The sequence below is a fragment of the Diplotaxodon limnothrissa genome, linkage group LG4, assembly GCF_057381915.1.
Source record: "Diplotaxodon limnothrissa isolate DT_005_m linkage group LG4, D_limnothrissa_male_GT1.1, whole genome shotgun sequence".
In the NCBI taxonomy this organism is placed as follows: Eukaryota; Metazoa; Chordata; class Actinopteri; order Cichliformes; family Cichlidae; genus Diplotaxodon; species Diplotaxodon limnothrissa.
This window is the reverse complement of record NC_140599.1, coordinates 21,055,999-21,075,450: the sequence shown is the minus strand read 5'-3', so window position 1 is coordinate 21,075,450 and position 19,452 is coordinate 21,055,999. Positions and strand designations below refer to the sequence as shown.

The following is a 19,452-nucleotide window of genomic DNA, read 5'->3' as shown; positions in this document are numbered from 1 at the left end:
GCTTCATTCACGTGGCTTTGTCTATGCGTAGGCCCTTTCAATATCTGGCCCAAGGATTCTTTTTCAGGTAGGTTGGAGGAGCCATGTATCAAACTACCAAACTTCTAATTAGTAAAGGTCACGCTCTCTCTTCTGAGCCTCAGCTGCACCCAATACTAATAATATTATCTCCATGGACCACCACAATAGCCATGCATAGTGTCACAGTGCACCCTTGAGAAATTCCGCATGCGCACCACTTCACAAATTCAAACGTAAGCACTAAATATTAAAAATAGAATGTTTTCTGCGATCATTAGTCATAACCCTGACCCGTATACTCAAACATGACATCTTTCAAAAGCCTTTTGTGTCCGACCAGCCTGACACCAGAGTTTACAGCCTTCCACTGCAAAGAAAGATCAGTTAATCTTCAACACGAGAAAAGAGAAAATGACCGAGATTGTGACTGTTTCACAAATGAAATAAATCTTTTTTCTTACAATCACCTAATCACTTTTACTTCTAGTTTTAGCTCTGAGGTGTTTTCTTAAATTAGCAACACAAATGATAATTTCATATGCAATTTTTCAATGTCAAATAATCCCTAAAGTCCAACTGTTCAGCTTTGCATGGATTTTACAGCTCCAAATATTATGTCCTTGTGAGGATGAATGCAGAGGTGGTAATCCATTTTAGAACTACCAAGTGCCTCAAGGGTATCTATTCTGGTGAAGCAGATTAATATACTAATCAATATTTAATTCCTCCAAGACTCAAAACTGTTCCCTTGGAAAAAATAAAAAACACAATTCAAACTGACCGCATTTCAAATGCAACATAATATAGACCACACTAGTAGCAGAAATGTTTGCAAATTAACCATGAAGAAATATTTTAGTCTTTTTAAGCACCCTCTTAATTCATCTACCTTTTTGCTCCTCCTGAACAGTGAGGTGAAAAGTCTCCAGAGAGTGTGGATGAACTGCAGCTCGATGACAAACAGCAGAATGATGAAGACCACACCCTGCACGGAGAAGGCCACGAGAAATCGTCCCACCCCAGGCTCTGACATTGAGAAGTAGTTTCGCTGGTATGTGATGTCTACAAACAGAGAATCACCAGGTTACCTCTGCACTTCACAAGTAAACTTCTGTACTCGCGGCACAAATAAAATAACTTTTAAGAATAAAAATCAAGCGATTAATCTTTTAGGCAGTACTTACTATATTGCTTGCAGATTAATTCAGTCATAAAACTGGAGGTGCAAAACGAGATATATTCATAGTTCTGGTAGAACTGGCTGAAGGACATTCCCAGGCAGTAGTTTGGGAAGATCAGGAACACCTTATCCAGCAAGTGTGACATGTGCTGCAACTCCAACTCTAGACAGGAAATATTATAATAAAAATATATTTAACGGGATGGATTTATTTTTTAAGCATTCTTCATCTTTTTTCCCCACGAGGACCTAAACGAGTGTGTAGAGATCCAGGGTTCTCATCACAAGTACGTCTCACAAACCCACTCCTTTTCACAAAGTTAATCCAGTTTACCAGTAGGAGGTAATAAAACATGATTCTTCACTGACTTCCCACACATACTTATACTGTCTATTGTATTCAGTGAAGGACAGAGCCAAGCCAGAAGCACTGCTGCTGGGAGATGAGCCCTAATGCCAAAAAGAAGGACTAAGTGATTTTTTAAATACATGAAGTTGGCACATTACATACTGATGGTCTGAGTTTATTAAAAATATTGAGTTTGTTAATGGAAAAAATATTGAGCCGTAAAAGCTCTGGTCACTTTAATAGGTACACCTTGCTAGCAGCCAACACTGTGGTCATAAATTGATGGACATGGTCACCAACAGTCCTCAGGCAGGCTGTGGTGTTTAAATGATGCTCAGTTGATGCTAAGTGGAGCAATAAAATATCCTCCACTTCATTACATCACCAGCAGCCTGAACCGTTGATACAAGGCTGGAAGGATCCATCCTTTCATGTTTACTCTGAATTTTAAACCCAACACACTGAAGGTTATAGCAGAAAATGGGACTCATCAGGCCAGGCAATGTTTTTCTAATCTGCTATTGTCTAATTTTGGTGAGCCCGTGTGAACTACACCCTGACTTTCCTCTTCATAACAGTGGCACCAGATGTGGTCTTCTGCTGATGTAGCAGTCTGTCTGTCACCAACATCAATGCCACATTCAGTCACTTAAATCACCTTTCGTCCCTGTTATGATACTTGTTTTTAACTTTAGCAGGTCGCCTTGAATATGTGTCTGAATGTCTAAATGAACTGAGTTGCTGCCATGTGATTGGCTAATTTAAAATTTGCTCATTTGTAAACAAGTGTACCTAAAAAGAGGGGCTGTCGTATTTTGACTGGTGACCATCCATAACCGCTCTCACCTGGGATCGTCAAGATGGTGACAGCCAGAAAGGTAGCAGTGCCTGAGATCATGTTGAAGATGGTGAGGCGCGTATATGCAGTAGCAGCAGTGGAGAAGAGGAAGCTGAGCAGGTACATAAGAGGCACCACAGCCCAGCCGTACAGCAGAAGTAACAACAACACATCTATAAGGTGGTTGTCCTCTAGAAAAGCACTGATTCCAAAAGCCTGGAACACCACCTGAAAGAAATATACACATATATGCATACAACAGATTCACAAAACCCTATATTGAAACCAATCAATCTGCCTTATTATCCTGTCTGAGTATTGCAGTAGTAACAGATGTCATACTGACCAGCATGAGGAGACAAGGCAGCAGGAAGTTGACCAGGTCCCAAAGCAGGGCTGAAAACCAGAAGTTTGCCAGGTAGACGCCGCTGACCTGCTGCACATGCTTGGACTTGATGGAGGACTCTGTTACAAGCAGCAGGGCAAAAGTGCTGGACAGGGAGGCCATCCCATACATCAGGTTGATAGCAATGGCAAACCCTGTCTTACTCCTACATAAAATGGAATGAAAGAGTGCGACGATTACACCACAAGATGGAAAAGAGGTGGGAAAAGGTTGCAGACAGGGCGTCTTTCTATGTCCCAAGTCTTACTGCTATAACATAACTTGAATACAATTTAAATGCCTGATTTATATTTCAGAAACCAGAAATCTTAACCCTGTTAAGACTGGTGTGGTGGTGTGTTGGTCTCTACCAACACTTTAGGGATGATACCCAGCAGCAAAATGTTCCACTGTCTGTGTCTGCCTCATTTGCTGTAGGTGGACAAGCAGTGGAGAGATCATTTTTTCTAAGTCCACAGTGAAAAAAACACCCAAGGTTTTCAGCTACACATGGGTTTAGTCACCCTAAAAGAAAGGAAGCAAATCTGCTTCATGTAACAATGATGTGTCACTTTGGCTCACCCTCATCACTGCAGGGTTATTTTCCAAACAGTAAAGGGTATTAATGAGCTCGACTAGAGAAAAAACACAGCAACACTTTGAATGTTTGAGCCTCGTGACAGTGAAATTAAAAATATTGTAGAGCAACCATCCTGCAACATCAAACACGAGAAAACTGTTTGAAGCTGGAGAGGAGAGATGTTAGTTACTTCATACTGGGAAGTGCTGTGAATTGGTTTCAGCTGTTTACTCACTCACACCTTCTTTGCGTGAAAGGAAAGAGCTTCATTTGAACAGGAGTACACATGTGCTGATTGTTTTTTTTGTTGTTGTTTTTAGAAAAATCTAAAATTCTGATTCAAGGAAAGCCCTAGGTGTACGCATCACATACAAAAATGACTAAATTGAGAAAATCTAACTTCTATCTGTCTAATTTCTGTGATTTTTAAGTTGCTTGGAACTGTGCTCTTAAACTAACTTCTATTAATTAGTCTGAATGTTTGAAGTTTTTGAGACTGAGCAAATACTAGGCTCAGTCTCAACTGATCCAGCATAGAATTGAAAATTTTTAATTAAAAAAATCAAATTAAAATACTATGAACAACAAGGTTCATCTCATGCACCAACATCCAGAGCAGAGGAAACATTAAACTGGCTCAACTGAAAAACCAGCCAACACTACGTCCTAATTCAGAGCCAGCTAACGGCTCAGTCCCACAAGTCAAAATAGGAAAACAACCTCCTTGCATCTCCAAAAAAAGAAGAAAAATGGTGGCTGCGTGGTGATTATATAGTTTTTTGTTTTTCACATTTTGTGATCGATTGCAAATTGTGGCGACTAAATGGTTGCCTTTAGCTGTTCACTCGTGATTGTACAGGTCGCCTGTGGCAGGAGGCAAAATTACTGCAGTCTGACTTGGACTGACTGCGTTCACTCTCAGGGAGATTGTCGAAGTGTTGCGAATAATCGTTCTAAATCTGCAAACAGATTGCCAGCGTGTTGCCATCTTTGTCAATAAGCACAACTCGAGGGGACTCGACTCATTAGACTTGCTGAAGCACAACTATAATAGTTAAATGGGAATTCCTGTCTATGTATACAGCAACAGATATGTGATTTTCAACAATTTATGACAGTTAATTGCTGTATTAATAGAAACAGAGTGCATGTAATGACCAAATCAAACACTGATGGAAGACTGACTTCAGATATCGTCAAAAGTTGAACTTTTTTTATCTTAATCTGCAGTTGAAAAAAAAATGTGAAAAATCGCAATATGTGTTATTGTGATGCTTCGGATTAACAAAATATTAGAAATCACAATAATATTGAATCCTAAAGGAAGTATTGTGATAATATCGCATCATGGGATATCTGCTGATTCCCACTGCTAGCAAATACTACCCCATCCTTTCTCTACTCACTCTGAGAGCTGGTTCTGAGCACTCTCAGACAGGTTGCGTGGCATGGGATAATTGCCTGCCTGGATGGAAGCATTCGGCCCTGCTAGAAGTTTGAACAGGGCATTGTCCACCATCATGAGTGCTGTGGCAGGTGTGTGGTAGCCCTCGTTGTTAAAGTAGGCTGTAGCTTCTGCAAAGTGGTTGCTGCTACCTCGAAAAACAGCGCCCACCACGCAGTGCTCGTTAAAGCTGCCTCCTTCTTCGTCCGCCTGAGTTAGGATGTAATCGTTGAAGTCTACAGGGAGAACGAAGGCTTACGATCAGTAAATACCAAAAGTGAGCAGCAACACCAAGCATTTGTCCTCCTCGTTACGCTTACCAGTAGCATTGGTAAGTTCGCCAAGCTGGGCAGAGAGCTGGGAACCGTATACGCTTGCCCAGGCAGAAGCCAGGGGTCCTGCCCCAGACTGCAGAGAAACGGGAACCCTGGTGGGACCATAGCGACTGAGTCCCAGACTCAGTTTCGGAGCATCATTATGACTGGGAAGGGTGCGTGCCACAAATAAAGCCACAACAGTGAAGACAAGAGGGACCAGGAACTGAGCCACCATCACCTTCCAGTTTCTCCAGCTGTACAGCGCCCTCTTTAGGAACATGGCATAGAACTGCTGCAGGTGTAGTCTGACCTGTTACAGGAGAAAATGGGAGCTTCAATCAACAGAGCAAATTCGCTAAAAAGACGCTGAGCATCGCTTTTATTCCTCTGTCTTACCCCGGTGTTCAGCTTAATGTTGGAGCAGTCTTCTGAGATGAGTGTGCCGCTGTCTGTGAAGTCAGTGACATCAGTCAAGCCGCTGATGCTGCTGGCATCATCCATGGTCCAGTCATGAGAGCGTCTCTCATGTTGGTACTGCAGGGCTGGCAGCTGGATCGCCTGGATATCCAAACTAGAGTCCACCAGCTTTCCAACTCTGGAAACACAAATAAATCTCATTTTATCCACTGAAAAAAAAAACAAAGAAAAAACAAAACAAAACACCATTGGTTTTATAGCTGACACAAAAAATAAAAATAAAATTTAGATAGTTTAGATAGTTTAACATTAAATATCAACTGTTTATGATAGAAACATGTATGAGGAGAGAAGAATCTATTCAATCTGTAACATTTTAATTCATTTCAGCACAGTGCGGTGAAGACAGCAGGGAAAAAATATTTCTGGGCCTATTTATAATTCAATAATCAATGAGAGGCTCACAGAGTGCCTTTGTGAGCGTGCAGTTTAGTTTTATATTCTTAATATGCCACTTATCTGTGAAATGTACTTTCACAAGTAAGAAAAAAAAAGAAAAAACACAGAAGTTACATTTTAAAGCTTTTCAACTCAACACCAACTCAATAACAAATTAGCAACAAAATCTCAGGAAAACACTATTAAAAGGTGATTTATTTGTTGTGAATAATTATAGTTTGATAATAATTAATTGGCAGCATTGTGTAATGGAGTTATTACACTCGGCTGTAAAATATGAATGAACGAAAGAAGCTAAACGACCAAACGCTCCAACAGCAGCTTTTCTTTGGTGCAACGTGTCAATGGCCAGAACACGCTGCTGGATTCTCAGTATGAATCATAAATAATGAGGCCTGAACAGCAGCAAATACAAATGTTAAACTCGTGCCAGCTGAAGTAGCACAGCGTAAGCCTTCCGCAGTGGATGCGGTCTTGTGATCGTTGCCACAGATACGCATATTAAATCCAAGGGGAAGAAAAAAATAACTGAATAAGGCGGCTGGGACTGCAGTGGATCAGGAAGAGTTGAGTTTGCAAGCAAATTTTTTTATATTTTATTTCTATCAAAGGTGGCGTCTAAAGTTCCACAAATTCCAAAAACGATTTTCAGTAAAGCGTAAAAGATTCAGGCACTGAACACCCTATACCTACGACTAGAAGCAACTATAACCTTTTCTATCACGTCCATACTGTTTTATATACTAGAAGACATTTAGTCTTACACTACTGCTTGTGAATGTAACACTATCTTACGTTACGTAAAAGAAGGAGGAAAGGTCTGCACACCGTTTGGCTCCAAGTGATACCTGACTGATGACGACACTATATAGAGAAATATCATTGTCACGCTTCGATCCATAGTGTCCTTTAACCCATTTTTGCAACAGCATACTCTGTTTTAGATTACATTGGAAGCTGATGACAGGGAAGGAGCAGTGTGTTGTGGAAGGAGGTTCTGATAGCATTCATTTTTTCTGTGCAGGCTCAACTCCTACTGTTGAAAACGTCCAGAAGAAAACCACTTCCTTCTCCAAAATTCACTGAATCTTCATAGACTTTAGAGCAAACATTTGATAGCAAACATAATGTCCCCCATGTGATCAGAGTCAGTTGAACTTAATTAAACCTACTACTTAAGTACGCTCTGAACCAGTTTTATCCCCATCTTCACTAAAATTCTCCCCAGAAAATATTTTATTGCCTTTGTGATCCGTCATTTTAAAGCTTTTAATTTTACAAAAATGGTATTTTTACAGATCAGAGACTAATTTTCTGTGATACCCGAGAGAAAAATGACTTTAAGGGAGAGAAAAACTGTCACTTGTCCTATATTTCCTACCTGAGGAAAACCTCTTCCATAGTAGTTACTGAAGCGCCATAGCTGGCGATGCCCAGCTCCTCTCTGTTCATCTCCAGCTCAGCAAACAGCAATTCAAACCTGATAGAAAGCAACAAAGAGTTTGATTATAAAATTAAAAAAACAAAACAAAACACAGAGCCAAAATTGCTGCTACCTTTATTTAATATAATCATGTCACCAGTAGTCAAGTGAAAATGAGTTACATTTTTAATGAAAAGCTGGCTTGAGTTATTAAATACATTCACTGATTCAATTTGTGGTATTGTATAATCTGTTGACCCATTTCTAACAGTTCAAAGTAATATTTCCATGCTTTTCCCTCACTCCATTTTTTCTTTGTTCTTTTCCTTCCCCATACATACATAATCGTCTGCAATAAAAAGACATGTGAGAGCAGAACAATTTCCTAAATAACTACATTTTATTGCGCATAATGTGTTAAAATACTACAGTTTATTACATCTTTTATTATATGACTATTTTATTATTCAGTTGCTGTTTTTCTTTGTATACTTGAATGAAATAACTCCAATGTCCCTGTATGTCTAACCCCGAGTCTTTCAGTTTTTTCAGTCTAATAGTAGTTGTTCATTTCACCCGGTGTGACTTCTAGCCTGTTGTCTTTCTTACAAAGAGGTCAGTCCGCACGCTGTGTTTTTGTGCGTATGATCAATGCTCACCTGCTGGTGCTTTCTTTGGGAAGAATATAAGAGAGCTCAGCTCCAGCGCTGCTCTCCAGAGTGGCATTGGGAACATACATGTGAACAAGGCGGGTGATCTCGGACACGTTACAAAGAGCATCCTTGACGATCACCATGTGGTATCCAGCACCTGGTTAAAAATATTACATAAGACATTTACAGAATCAGTCCCAAGAATAGTTAAACTGCATGTGAGTTGGTCCACGTGCAGTATTTCTGTTGAAACAAAACAGCAAAATTTCAATGCATGCTTTTGTAATACCACCGCTAGTCTAGGAAAGAAAAACTGCCTTTCAAGAATCTATCTGAGAGTACAGTATGCTTTCACTAACCATATTTATTCTTGAGAAAGAGTGGTGAGCCGCAGCACTGCAGCTCTCCTCCTGCCATGATGGCAATTCGATCACCGAGCAGGTCAGCCTCGTCCATAAAGTGTGTGGTGAGCAGGATGGTGCGGCCGCGTTTCTCCCCTTGCAGAAGGTCCCAGGTGCCACGTCGTGCTGATGGATCCATACCTGATGTGGGCTCATCTAACATGACAACCTGCAGATGGGCAGAAAGGAAAAGAAGGTTTGCAGTAGTCCGCCCATACTTACACATTTTACTCAAATGACTCTAATGTTCTTTGGTTGTTGTTGTTTTTTTAATTCCAGACCTTGGAGTCTCCAATGAGAGCAATCCCAATAGAAAGTTTTCTCTTCATGCCACCAGAGAGGGTCTTGGAACGAGCATGTCGCTTATCCTCGAGGTTTAAGATACGGATTATCCGGTCCACCTCATCTGGAATCTTGTCTTTGGAGTAGCCTTTCAGCTGGATATAAAGTAGACAACAAATGGATCAGGTTGTCATCTGTTTTTTCTGCAGCTAATTTACGTTAATACAAACTGAGAGGCTGGGAGACAGCAGGAAAGTGCAGAAAATGGAGAAGTTCACTTGCTACTCAACTCATACAAAGTTTTTGTGTGAGGAAAAAGACAAAAAAAAAAAAAAGGTAATAAAAGTACAATAAAAACATGCTTTGTGCTGCTTTTAATGTTTTTAATAAACAAAACCAATTAAACTCACTTTAATGGAATCAGTGTGAACACCTCGTACTATAATGTGTATAACAGCAAGTGGAAACATTAAGCTATAGTGGATGTGTAGTACATAGAGATGTATTTTTACATAAAAGTGCATAAGTGTGTAAATACCTGTGCATAGAACAGCAGGTGCTCTTGTACTGTAAGGTTATCAAACAATACATCGTGCTGGGGACAAAGTCCCAGGCTGCGTCGGATCAGAGCCATGTCCTGACAGATGTCGTAACCACTGATATAAGCCCTGCCGCTGGTGGGAGGAAACAGGCCTGAAACATGAAGGAAGGTAGTTAAATTTTTTATTTAGGGGGCATGTTTAATGTGTGTGCGTGTATTTATTGCTTGTTTACATGTGCATTTAGGCGTCTAACCTGTTAGCATAGACAATGTTGTGGTCTTCCCAGCACCATTGTGTCCTAGCAGGACTGTGATCTGTCCTTCGAACATGTTCACTGTAAGGTCTCGTACGGCCTGACGTGTCTTGTTGCCCACTTTGAATTCCTGTTAAAACGCGTGACATGAGCAGAAATGGAATGCATGAAGCGTAACCTTTTTGTCCATTTACCTTTTAGTAGTAACACTGAGTACTACGGTGGAGTTATTAGTGGCCTTTCTTTTCCACTGGGGCATCTGCAGCGTACGCTAAAGTGGTCATGATTACTCTCTGGATCATAGTGTTTTGCTGCTCACCTTAGCGAGGTGTTTAATCTTTATCCCAGACACGAGTCCAGCAGGTTCTTCTTCTATAAACTCTCCTTTCATGGCCTTTTCAGCATCCTCTTCTTCTTCCTTCTCATTTACCAAAGCCATGCGAGGGGTGCTGCACCAGTATGAAGGCTGCAGAGGAAGACAGTCAGGGAAGACAAGGGGAGTAAACCAGCATTTCTTCCAAAACTTTTACCCCAAATTTTCACTATTCATTTCCAGTATATCTAACAGTATAATTTTACTAGGAGAACATCAAATATAGCATCCTATATTAACCACACGGTGTGTGTGTGTAATATAGCACCGTATATTACACACACACACAGTGTGTTCTGACTTATCACTGAATCAGGTAATCATCCACTGACATAAGGAAGGAAGAGGAACACAATCATTCACTTAATCACAAGAAAGAGAGATCGAGCCAACATTATTATTGTTCATGTACACTCTGCATGAAGAGATTGTTTCCCAGCCAAACCACCTCCTGATTCACTTCCTAAAGACCGGAGTCAAACCTCCCCTTTTTACGGAGCAGAAACACCATCTGACACCCACTCACACAATGGACATGGAGGAAAGTGCGTCAACATCTAATCCACACCCTTCTGGCAGTCCCTTAAATTCCTGACAACTGGGAAAAAGGTTAGCAGGAGTTTATTTTTGTGTAGGCGCGCATGTCTATAAAGGCACGCCATTTCGTGATCGCTCATAGTTGTTATATAGATAAACCTTATTTGTTTTGGCTCTAGATACTCAGACATTTCCTGTTATTCTAACTAGCTGAACCCAAGGCTTCCTCTGGTCGATATGTTGAGACCTCTATTTTGGAAACTCTTCTGCCCCCGTATGTGACAACCACTTTCACTGAGAGCAGCTTCATTCTATCAGAGAAAAGCTCTTGGATATAACAGATCTCAACAATTACCACTGACACTCCCTAGTGCTGCCTAACGCCACCCACCTGCAGACTTTGGTAGCATGAAAATACCCGTTTAACTTGGCAGAGCTCATAGCCAGGGAAGTACTAAGGTGAATGTGTTAATGAGCACAGCGTGAAATGTAATAAATGAGACAAATTACGCTGAACTTGCAAAAACAAAATGATCGGCATCGTGTTTGCATTGGACTACATTTGTTGCAGTGTTTCTTTCAAGTTTGAAATACTACTTGGTATTAATGCTGCCAATAAAGGAGAGACAGAAAAGTTTCATAATTTTGGCTCGCAAATAGCCATTCATGCTTATATCCCCTCATCTATTCATCGTTTACTGTCACATCATCAGTAACGCCTTTTTAAAACATACCAGTAAAAAGAAGTACGATGGTAAAGGCACGCCATACTCTCCAGGAAACACCGCCTCCATGTACCAGGCCACCATCCCGTACAGCACAGCATCGAAAAGCAGCAAGCACAGAACCTGAGCCATGGAGAAATCATCGTCCACCGTAACAGCGTCAAACAGGTTTGACCACTGGATTCCTGTACCTGAGGAGCAAGGCACGGACAAAATTAACCTATATTAATATTAAAATTCCATGTTTTCAAAGCTGTGCACAAATAATCACAAATTTTGGGAATGCCACATTGCCGCATCAAAGTCTCACCTTTGCCTTCAAACATTCCTATAAGCTGTGCGCCCATGGCCATGGCCACATTGGAGATAAGGCAAGCTGACACTTTCTGGGAATGGCTCAGTAAGTCGTAGCGCGGCCACAGGAACAAATAAGGCAAATAGCTGAGAAAATAGATGAAGCCCCCCGCTGCTGCCGCCACATTGGCTAAGAACACACAGAAGAGAAAGAAACAGACTCAACAGTCATCTTACAAAATATAAAAAAAAAATAATACACCCAGCACGCCCCTGCGGGCGGTTTATCCTTCAAGCTCGGGTCCTCTACCAGAGGCCTGGGAGCTTGAGGGTCCTGCGCAGCATCTTAGCTGTTCCCAGGACTGCGCTCTTCTGGACAGAGATCTCCGATGTTGTTCCCGGGATCTGCTGGAGCCACTCGCCTAGCTTGGGAGTCACCGCACCTAGTGCTCCGATTACCACGGGGACCACCGTTACCTTCACCCTCCACATCCTCTCGAGCTCTTCTCTGAGCCCTTGGTATTTCTCCAGCTTCTCGTGTTCCTTCTTCCTGATATTGCTGTCATTCGGAACCGCTACATCGATCACTACGGCCGTCTTCTTCTGTTTGTCTACCACCACTATGTCCGGTTGGTTAGCCACCACCATTTTGTCCGTCTGTATCTGGAAGTCCCACAGGATCTTAGCTCGGTCATTCTCCACCACCCTTGGGGGCATCTCCCATTTTGACCTCGGGACTTCCAGGTTGTACTCGGCACAGATGTTCCTGTACACTATGCCGGCCACTTGGTTATGGCGTTCCATGTATGCCTTGCCTGCTAGCATCTTGCACCCTGCTGTTATGTGCTGGATTGTCTCTGGGGCATCTTTACACAGCCTGCATCTGGGGTCTTGCCTGGTGTGATAGACCCCAGCCTCTATGGATCTTGTGCTCAGAGCTTGTTCTTGTGCTGCCATGATTAGTGCCTCTGTGCTGTCTTTCAGTCCAGCTTTGTCCAGCCACTGGTAGGATTTCTGGATATCAGCCACATCCTCTATCTGCCGGTGGTACATACCGTGCAGGGGCCTGTCCTTCCATGATGGTTCCTCGTCTCCCTCCTCTTTCTTGGGTTTCTGCTGCCTGAGGTATTCACTGAGCACTATCTATCTATTATATATATATATATATATATATATATATATATATATATATATATATATATATATATATATATATATATATATATATATATATATATATATATATATATATATATATATATATATATATATATATTTATTTATTTATTTATTTATTTTTTTTAAATAAATATATAAAAACAGTCAGCTATGCAGTCCACTCATGAGTTACCCAAGAGGTACACTGCAAAATGCTACCTGATAAACTCAAACAGACACGTAGACAAGAGCTGACGGAGAAAATAACTGAGAGAAGAACTACATTTGCTGAGAAACCCATTTCTCTGATAGGCAGACGAGCCTGAGTGCAGCTACAAGAAAGCATTAAATAGGACAAAAGAGAGATGAGCAAAATGGGGAAGAAAGCAGAGTAATGCGCTTCCATTTGTAGACAGCCTGACAGACCTCATCAAAAACCACTTGTTACAGACAATGTGACATTTTGAGCCTGCTTGGAACATGCATTTACAAAGTACCATCATCTATTCTTAAAAACCACATCACTGGGTATGTGCACACGGCTGCGCGTACAAAGACAGCGAGGGGAGAAAAACAGCCCATCTTTGTTGTTGTTTTGTTTATAAAAATTGCCGTGTAGGTCACTCAAGGATCCTTTTTTTTCTTGCCAATTTTCTGCAAAAGCCTCGTCTCCCCCTTCTTCCTCTACCGCCTCCAAGTCAACACTTAGAACCAAAACCCTTGAACCCAGCTGGGGTTCAATATATAATGATTTCATTGTCTAGGGTCAGAAGGAAAACAACATGACAGAGTTATTTTTATTTTGGGGTTTTTTTAGTTCAATGAGATTAGTTTTAATGATTTTAATAAGGTTGTCAAATGTTACAATTAGAGCATTGTTCAGAGAGAAAAGGCAGGGCACCTTTTCATGTTCAAGCACCAAATGAAAACTGTCAGGGCAGGTGACTAAGCACATCATATTCATTACTCAGAGCAGAGACGCAGTACATCTGAATGTGAGAGAAGTCAAAACATCAGTGTAAACAACTAAATGGAGGTTTTTAAGGTGTTTCCTTCAATTAAAAGCCTAGGCATTACCGTCATAGAGTTCATGTTTCTTATGAGAGCAAGTGGAAATTTTAAAAAAATCAAAGTAAAAACAAGCAAATAAGTGCTCTTTGAAAATACTGCAAGACACTGAAGCAGAGAAGCATTTGGAGCTCAAGATACTTCGCTGTAGAAAGCTGAAAGAGGAGGCTGCTAGTCTGAATGAGGAGCTTTGAATGAGGATGAGAGCAAAGGAAAGGGATCATGGGAAAGGAGAGATTTAAATAGTTTCCTTTATTGGGGAGGTTGTCCAGGCCGAGCAGGCGAGCTTGAATTTCACTCGACTGAAGATGGAAAGAACTGAAAGTGACTTGCTCTTTTTTAAAAGGGAACACAACACTTCTGATCACCAAGAAACGGCAAAAACAAACTAAAAACCATTAAATATTAAGTGCTATACTCAACCGCTAAAGAAATCCAATTATTCTGTGCAAATCAACAAATAAAACATAGCTTTCTTTTTTACTGCTGTGTGCATTCTGCAGACAAAGTTAAAGGAACAAAGCAGAAACTTTGGTCTCAGAGACACACCGTGCATTTCAGGAAATGAAGTGAAAAGTTCTTTCTCGCACATACATTACAAAGCAAGACAGCAGCAGTCAAAAAGAGACATTATTATTATTATATTATCATTTAGAAATGAGTGGAGTGACAGAAACACACACCTCGTGAGAAGAAGGCACTGATCATAAAGCTGAAATTGATAGTGGCCACGGTGAAGACGAGCAGGAAGACGAAGACCAGCGTGGGGTCACTGCTGGTCAGCACCGCTCCGTTGGGGCTCACCTAAAATACGAGATTGGGTCTGAGTAATCACAACATTTATAATCTTTAAACCGAGGGTGTCAAACATAGGCCAGCCAAAGGGTCCCATCCAGCCTAATAGCTGCTTCACAGCTTTTTGGGCTGGAGGGCATCATTTATGGGCTTTTTACTGCATTTTCTACCAGGAAGCAATGTGTCCTGTGTAAGCATAGACCAGCTGTGTCACTTTTACAGCCTTTTGCAGCCTTTCAACTTATAAATGTTTTTATAGGTTATTCTGTATTGGCTTTAGTGGAAAAGCCCACTTGAGATTTAATTGGGATGTATGAGCCTGTTAACTAAAATGAGTTTGATCCCCTTTAAAGAATCAGCTCAGTGCATGAAAATGTGGGCTGCCTTTTCATTTTTGTGAATTGTTTGCCATTTCTCTTTGCCATGCTCATAGCTCAAAATGCAAAGCAGCACTCAATATACAAATAGTAAAATAATGCTTTTTTACCTCAGACACCCAGATGCTCCTCCAGGTCAGACATTATTTTACTAATTTCTCAGATGTGGTTACAACTCTGCCAACAAGACCTCAAACTGCCCCACTGACATGCTGAAATATGCATGAAAGTGGCTGTGATACAACTCCTGGATCAAACCATGAAATTCCTGGCATCTCTTGAGAACTGGATGAACTCAGAATCTCCATTTCTTCCATTTATTTATTTTGCTTTGTTTAGAAACATCAGGACAAGCTCATCATCACCTGAAGCTGACACTTTCGGCGTTTATATACGTTACACTTCTTACCTTTAGTCTGGTATGTGTACCATGGTTTCTTTTGCTATGCTAAAGGCATCACAGGCGGGAATGTGCAGTAAGCAAAGACAGTTTTTTAACACTGGCTCACCTGGATACAGAGGAGCAGAGTAACAAAAAACACCGAAATGGAGAGGAAGAGTAAAAACATGAGGAACCAAGCGCTCCAATGGAGCCAGTTGCTGAGACCCATCATCCTCATGTACTCCTAGAATGCACAAAAAAAAGCACAGGTTAAAAGAGTCTGGCAATTTTATTACTCCTCCAGCTCATACAGAGGCTCGTAAAACATACCTTGAGCTTCCTTTCTTTTTCCTGCACCACAGCTCGTACTATGTTGAGGGAGGTGTAGGTGAAGCTTAGCACCAGTAGTAAGGGCAGCTGGTTCTGAATAGCCAGGATGAAGACGTCATATTTAAAAGCAGGGTAGGGGAACCGTGACATGACCACTCTGATAGGACGCAGCAGGTGCGAGGCAGCGGTTCTGTTGTAAGAGTGCATAATGGCTCGGTCCACTGCATGCTGCACTGCCAGAAAGCCTTCTCTGTAATAACCTTAAAATAAGAAAATAAGCAGCAGCACTTAATAGAATATATTAACACCACCATTACACCATCAGTAATCAGCGTCTATGAAATGACTCAGTGGGCATTTTAAGCCCACTTAAAATGTGACCTGCTCCACAAGGTCAAAGCTTTCCAACCTCCTTCTAGAAGCTGACATGAGAATGGACAAGCAGCCTTGAGTAACAAACTTGAAGCTGCAATCACAAGTTATTATGCACGTGGAGGCTGGAAATCCATATTCATGTGACTCTAAATGACAAAAGCATGTCACTTTTATTATGCTGTCAGAAGGGCTTTGGAGTATACCTCCTCTTTCTATTTTAGCTGCAAACAATTTTTAAGGACAAAAACATTTTAAGGAGAAATAAAAGGCTGCTGGGACACACTGGAAAATGCATCCTCCATTGTTACTGTATTATTTAAACCAGCTGACGGGCAAATGTGAAAATGAGATTAACAGCAACTCATGCCTCCTGAAGGGTTCTTAACGCCTTGAAAATGCCCCATAAGTGATTGGTGGGCACACTGTGCCCTGCCAAAAACTAGATAACGCCGATTATGCTGAGCATGTGCAGGGGTATGGTTGCCATGGAAATGTAGCCTGATCAGGCAGGGCTGTCTCTCCACTCAAAGTCGAAGAATTAAGAGCTTTTTATCAGGCATAATCTCTAAGTAGAAAAATAAATACCTACTATTTTAGGTGTCATTTAAAAATAACATTTTAAAACAGCATTTTAAAACAATAGGAATTCTCACCAGGTGTTCCCCCTTCCTTGAAGTGCTTCTCTCTTGGTCCTGGCAGTTGAAAAAGGGGAAATAGACTGTGTGTGTGCCAGTCTAAGTCATTGTTGGGGTTCAGCTCAGACTTTTCCGAGATCGGGGCGTTGCGTGGCGAAAAAGTAAAGCGCAAGTGGTAGCTCACCTGCATGTCAGAGCGCAAAAAGAGAACAGACGTTAATGAAGAGTAGAGTGATACGCTAAGCAATACACTCAAGTCGTGCAGTGAATTTAACAACTGTAGCACCTCCAGTGGTTTTGTCCTTAACAATTTTTCCATTTTCAAGTAATATATAGCCATTGAGAGATTTCTGTCTGTACTGGTTATTTAATGTCCTTCTGAAAACGACTTGTAGTGGCTTAGCAAACGCCTGACTTTTCACATTCAAAATAATCCAAAGTCCACAGAGCAGCGCTGTTACTGAGATAAAGCGCTATTAATTTGAAGTAATAAACACATACAGTATCCATGATTTCAAACTAAACTTGAACAGGGATTACAAAGATTAACTAAGGATTGTCTGAAATCAAAAGCAGCGCAAGTAGAGGCCAATATCTGAGGAGGAGATCTGTGAGGTCGAAGATTGTGTATTCCTGTTTCAGCCACCCCACTCCAGGTAGCATCACCTGCCTTTATGTCCTCTCGACACCAATTTCAACCACTAGATGGGGCAGACTCAAACTAAGTAATATTAGAAACTGATCTATGTTAAACATAATCATCTTTGGCTCCTACACTCTCACATTTCAGGCATGCTTCCAAAATAAAATGACTGGGTGTGCATCTGAATTTAGTGAGGATAATCTCTGCCTATACAGCTTACTGGGGCTAGCCTTGGAAAAACCCAGGCTTTCAAACCATGTTTTTATTGATATACACTGAGGGGTCAAAACTATCCTAATTTAGGAGTGCTTTGTTTTCAAAATAAAGCGCATATAGAGCTTTTGTACATTAAAGAAAAATAAAAACTAAGGCGAAGTTATGACAGATGTGTGTTTACAGTGCAGTGTGTCTGTTCGCCTGTCCCCAAGTTACCATCCACCCATCTGTCAATGTGTTAGGCTACATCACCATGATAAGGTATTTTTTGAAACAGAAATTTTTCTAAGTTCCTCCATTGACATGAAAACGCAAAAAAAAGAAAGAACTCTCACACGATTCTCAAAAGTGGCAATATAACCGTAACCATGAGGAAATGTTGGCCAATCAGAAGCACAGAAACAATGACATGGCACAGTCTGACATGAGAAAAAGACATAAAAACATACACTTTTAATGTTGCAAGTCAAAGTCTCAGTTTTTCTTCTCTGCACGTAAATACAGAAACACAGCTTTTGAAAATGTTTACCCTGGCTTAACTTTTTCAAAAGCTCCATTTTCAGTGATCTGAAACGTCGTTTATGTCATTATTACTCACAGATGATGCTTACCAAAATACCCGTGAACATGTGGATGTAGCTGTAGTTTCTTGCAAAGAAATGAAAGAATAGCTGACATCTACGAGTGCCTTCCTTTAGCCTAACAGTTCACTGCTTTGATTGTGAATCCCATTATACAAAGAAAGAGAAAACCGCCAGTAAAAGGTGAGCATTAAAGAGATGTGCATGTCTCACGCTTCCTTTTGTCACCTGTATTTTTTTAAGGTTTAATCTGGCAAGCTGTACTGAAGTGATGTGGCTGACACACAGGGAGACAGGCACAGAGGAAGCGTAATCCAGTACGACTGAAGAGACATTTTGTTCTTAAATGATTCACCCTAAAATGTAGGAGTACGTCTCTTGAAGGCTTTACAGTGAGCGATGTGAAGCTTTCAAGCCTTTTAAGCCTGTCAGGCTTTTTCATCAGAGTCAGCTGAAGCTTTTCCTACAGTGCTAGACTGCGTGACCCTCTAAATGCATCTTTCCACCATCAGGTTTCACTATAAAAACTAAAGGTTGTTTGGTCAGACTTTTCAACTACCACCTCTCAACAGGTAAGGCAAATGAATGAATTTCAGGAAGAAGATAAATGTGCCTTAACAGGTACTGCGGGTAAAACGCTGTAAAAACAAAGTAATCTTCTGGAATTGTCTGTCAGTGTGTACGCTGCATTTTACCTGTTGGGGCAGGGGCTCATCATCATGCGTGAAGTGATGCTCAAAAACTACAGCAGCCAGCACATTTCTTGATTGAGGGTCATTCCTCACAAAGTTCTCAAACTGCTCCTCTGTCTCAAAACCACGCACTGGAACAGGGACAAATACACACACACAGACGAAGAACATTAGATGAATTGTGTTTTGGTATTCATCTCATGCACACAGGTGTTTTCACGCCTGTCTCGCTCCTTGACCTTGCGGCTTGCCTTTCTTGCCGACAGGCATGAAATTGCTCACGATGCGGACAGCATACCAAATTCTGTCACAAATATTATTAATAGAACCGATCAGTCCCCCAGAAGACAAGTGTGCACTGGAATATGCTTCTTTTTTTGGGGGGGGGGACACAGATGACAGATCACTTTAAAAAAATTGGAGCAACATGTGGGGTTCAAAACACAAAAAAAGATGTCACAGCACCATAAATAAGACTAAACCACCTTTTCTTATGTAGTTTCACTGTTGATTAAATCGGTTTTATTGCTGAACTCTTTATTGCACTTATCAAGCAAGCATGAAGGTATTCTGCGCCTGGCAAAGAGCGTCAGGATTACACACAGGTCTCGGGGTTAAATCTGGTTCATGATCATAAAATAAACACTTGCACAGAGATAAAGAGGAAGGGCAATCAGCCAAAAGACACAGTTCACATATTCACCTGACATCCTTCACGCTCCTCAAA

At 41.1% G+C, this 19,452-nt stretch overlaps 1 protein-coding gene across 1 annotated transcript in view; it reads right to left on the bottom strand.

Annotated features, from left to right (window-relative positions):
* abca3b (ATP-binding cassette, sub-family A (ABC1), member 3b) overlaps positions 1-19,452 on the bottom strand; it is a 37,234-nt gene that overhangs the window by 5,394 nt on the left and 12,388 nt on the right. The window contains exons 4-24 of the mRNA XM_085351623.1: positions 18,729-18,856; positions 16,612-16,777; positions 15,584-15,843; positions 15,381-15,497; positions 14,383-14,503; positions 11,490-11,663; positions 11,189-11,370; positions 9,864-10,010; positions 9,545-9,674; positions 9,288-9,442; positions 8,749-8,904; positions 8,426-8,636; positions 8,073-8,223; positions 7,372-7,470; positions 5,511-5,709; positions 5,118-5,424; positions 4,760-5,033; positions 2,735-2,939; positions 2,397-2,616; positions 1,206-1,364; positions 911-1,083 (exon numbers count right to left, since the gene is read on the bottom strand). Coding sequence (XP_085207749.1) covers positions 911-1,083; positions 1,206-1,364; positions 2,397-2,616; positions 2,735-2,939; positions 4,760-5,033; positions 5,118-5,424; positions 5,511-5,709; positions 7,372-7,470; positions 8,073-8,223; positions 8,426-8,636; positions 8,749-8,904; positions 9,288-9,442; positions 9,545-9,674; positions 9,864-10,010; positions 11,189-11,370; positions 11,490-11,663; positions 14,383-14,503; positions 15,381-15,497; positions 15,584-15,843; positions 16,612-16,777; positions 18,729-18,856 — 3,734 coding nt within the window. The remainder of the gene's footprint in view (positions 1-910; positions 1,084-1,205; positions 1,365-2,396; positions 2,617-2,734; positions 2,940-4,759; positions 5,034-5,117; positions 5,425-5,510; positions 5,710-7,371; positions 7,471-8,072; positions 8,224-8,425; positions 8,637-8,748; positions 8,905-9,287; positions 9,443-9,544; positions 9,675-9,863; positions 10,011-11,188; positions 11,371-11,489; positions 11,664-14,382; positions 14,504-15,380; positions 15,498-15,583; positions 15,844-16,611; positions 16,778-18,728; positions 18,857-19,452) is intronic.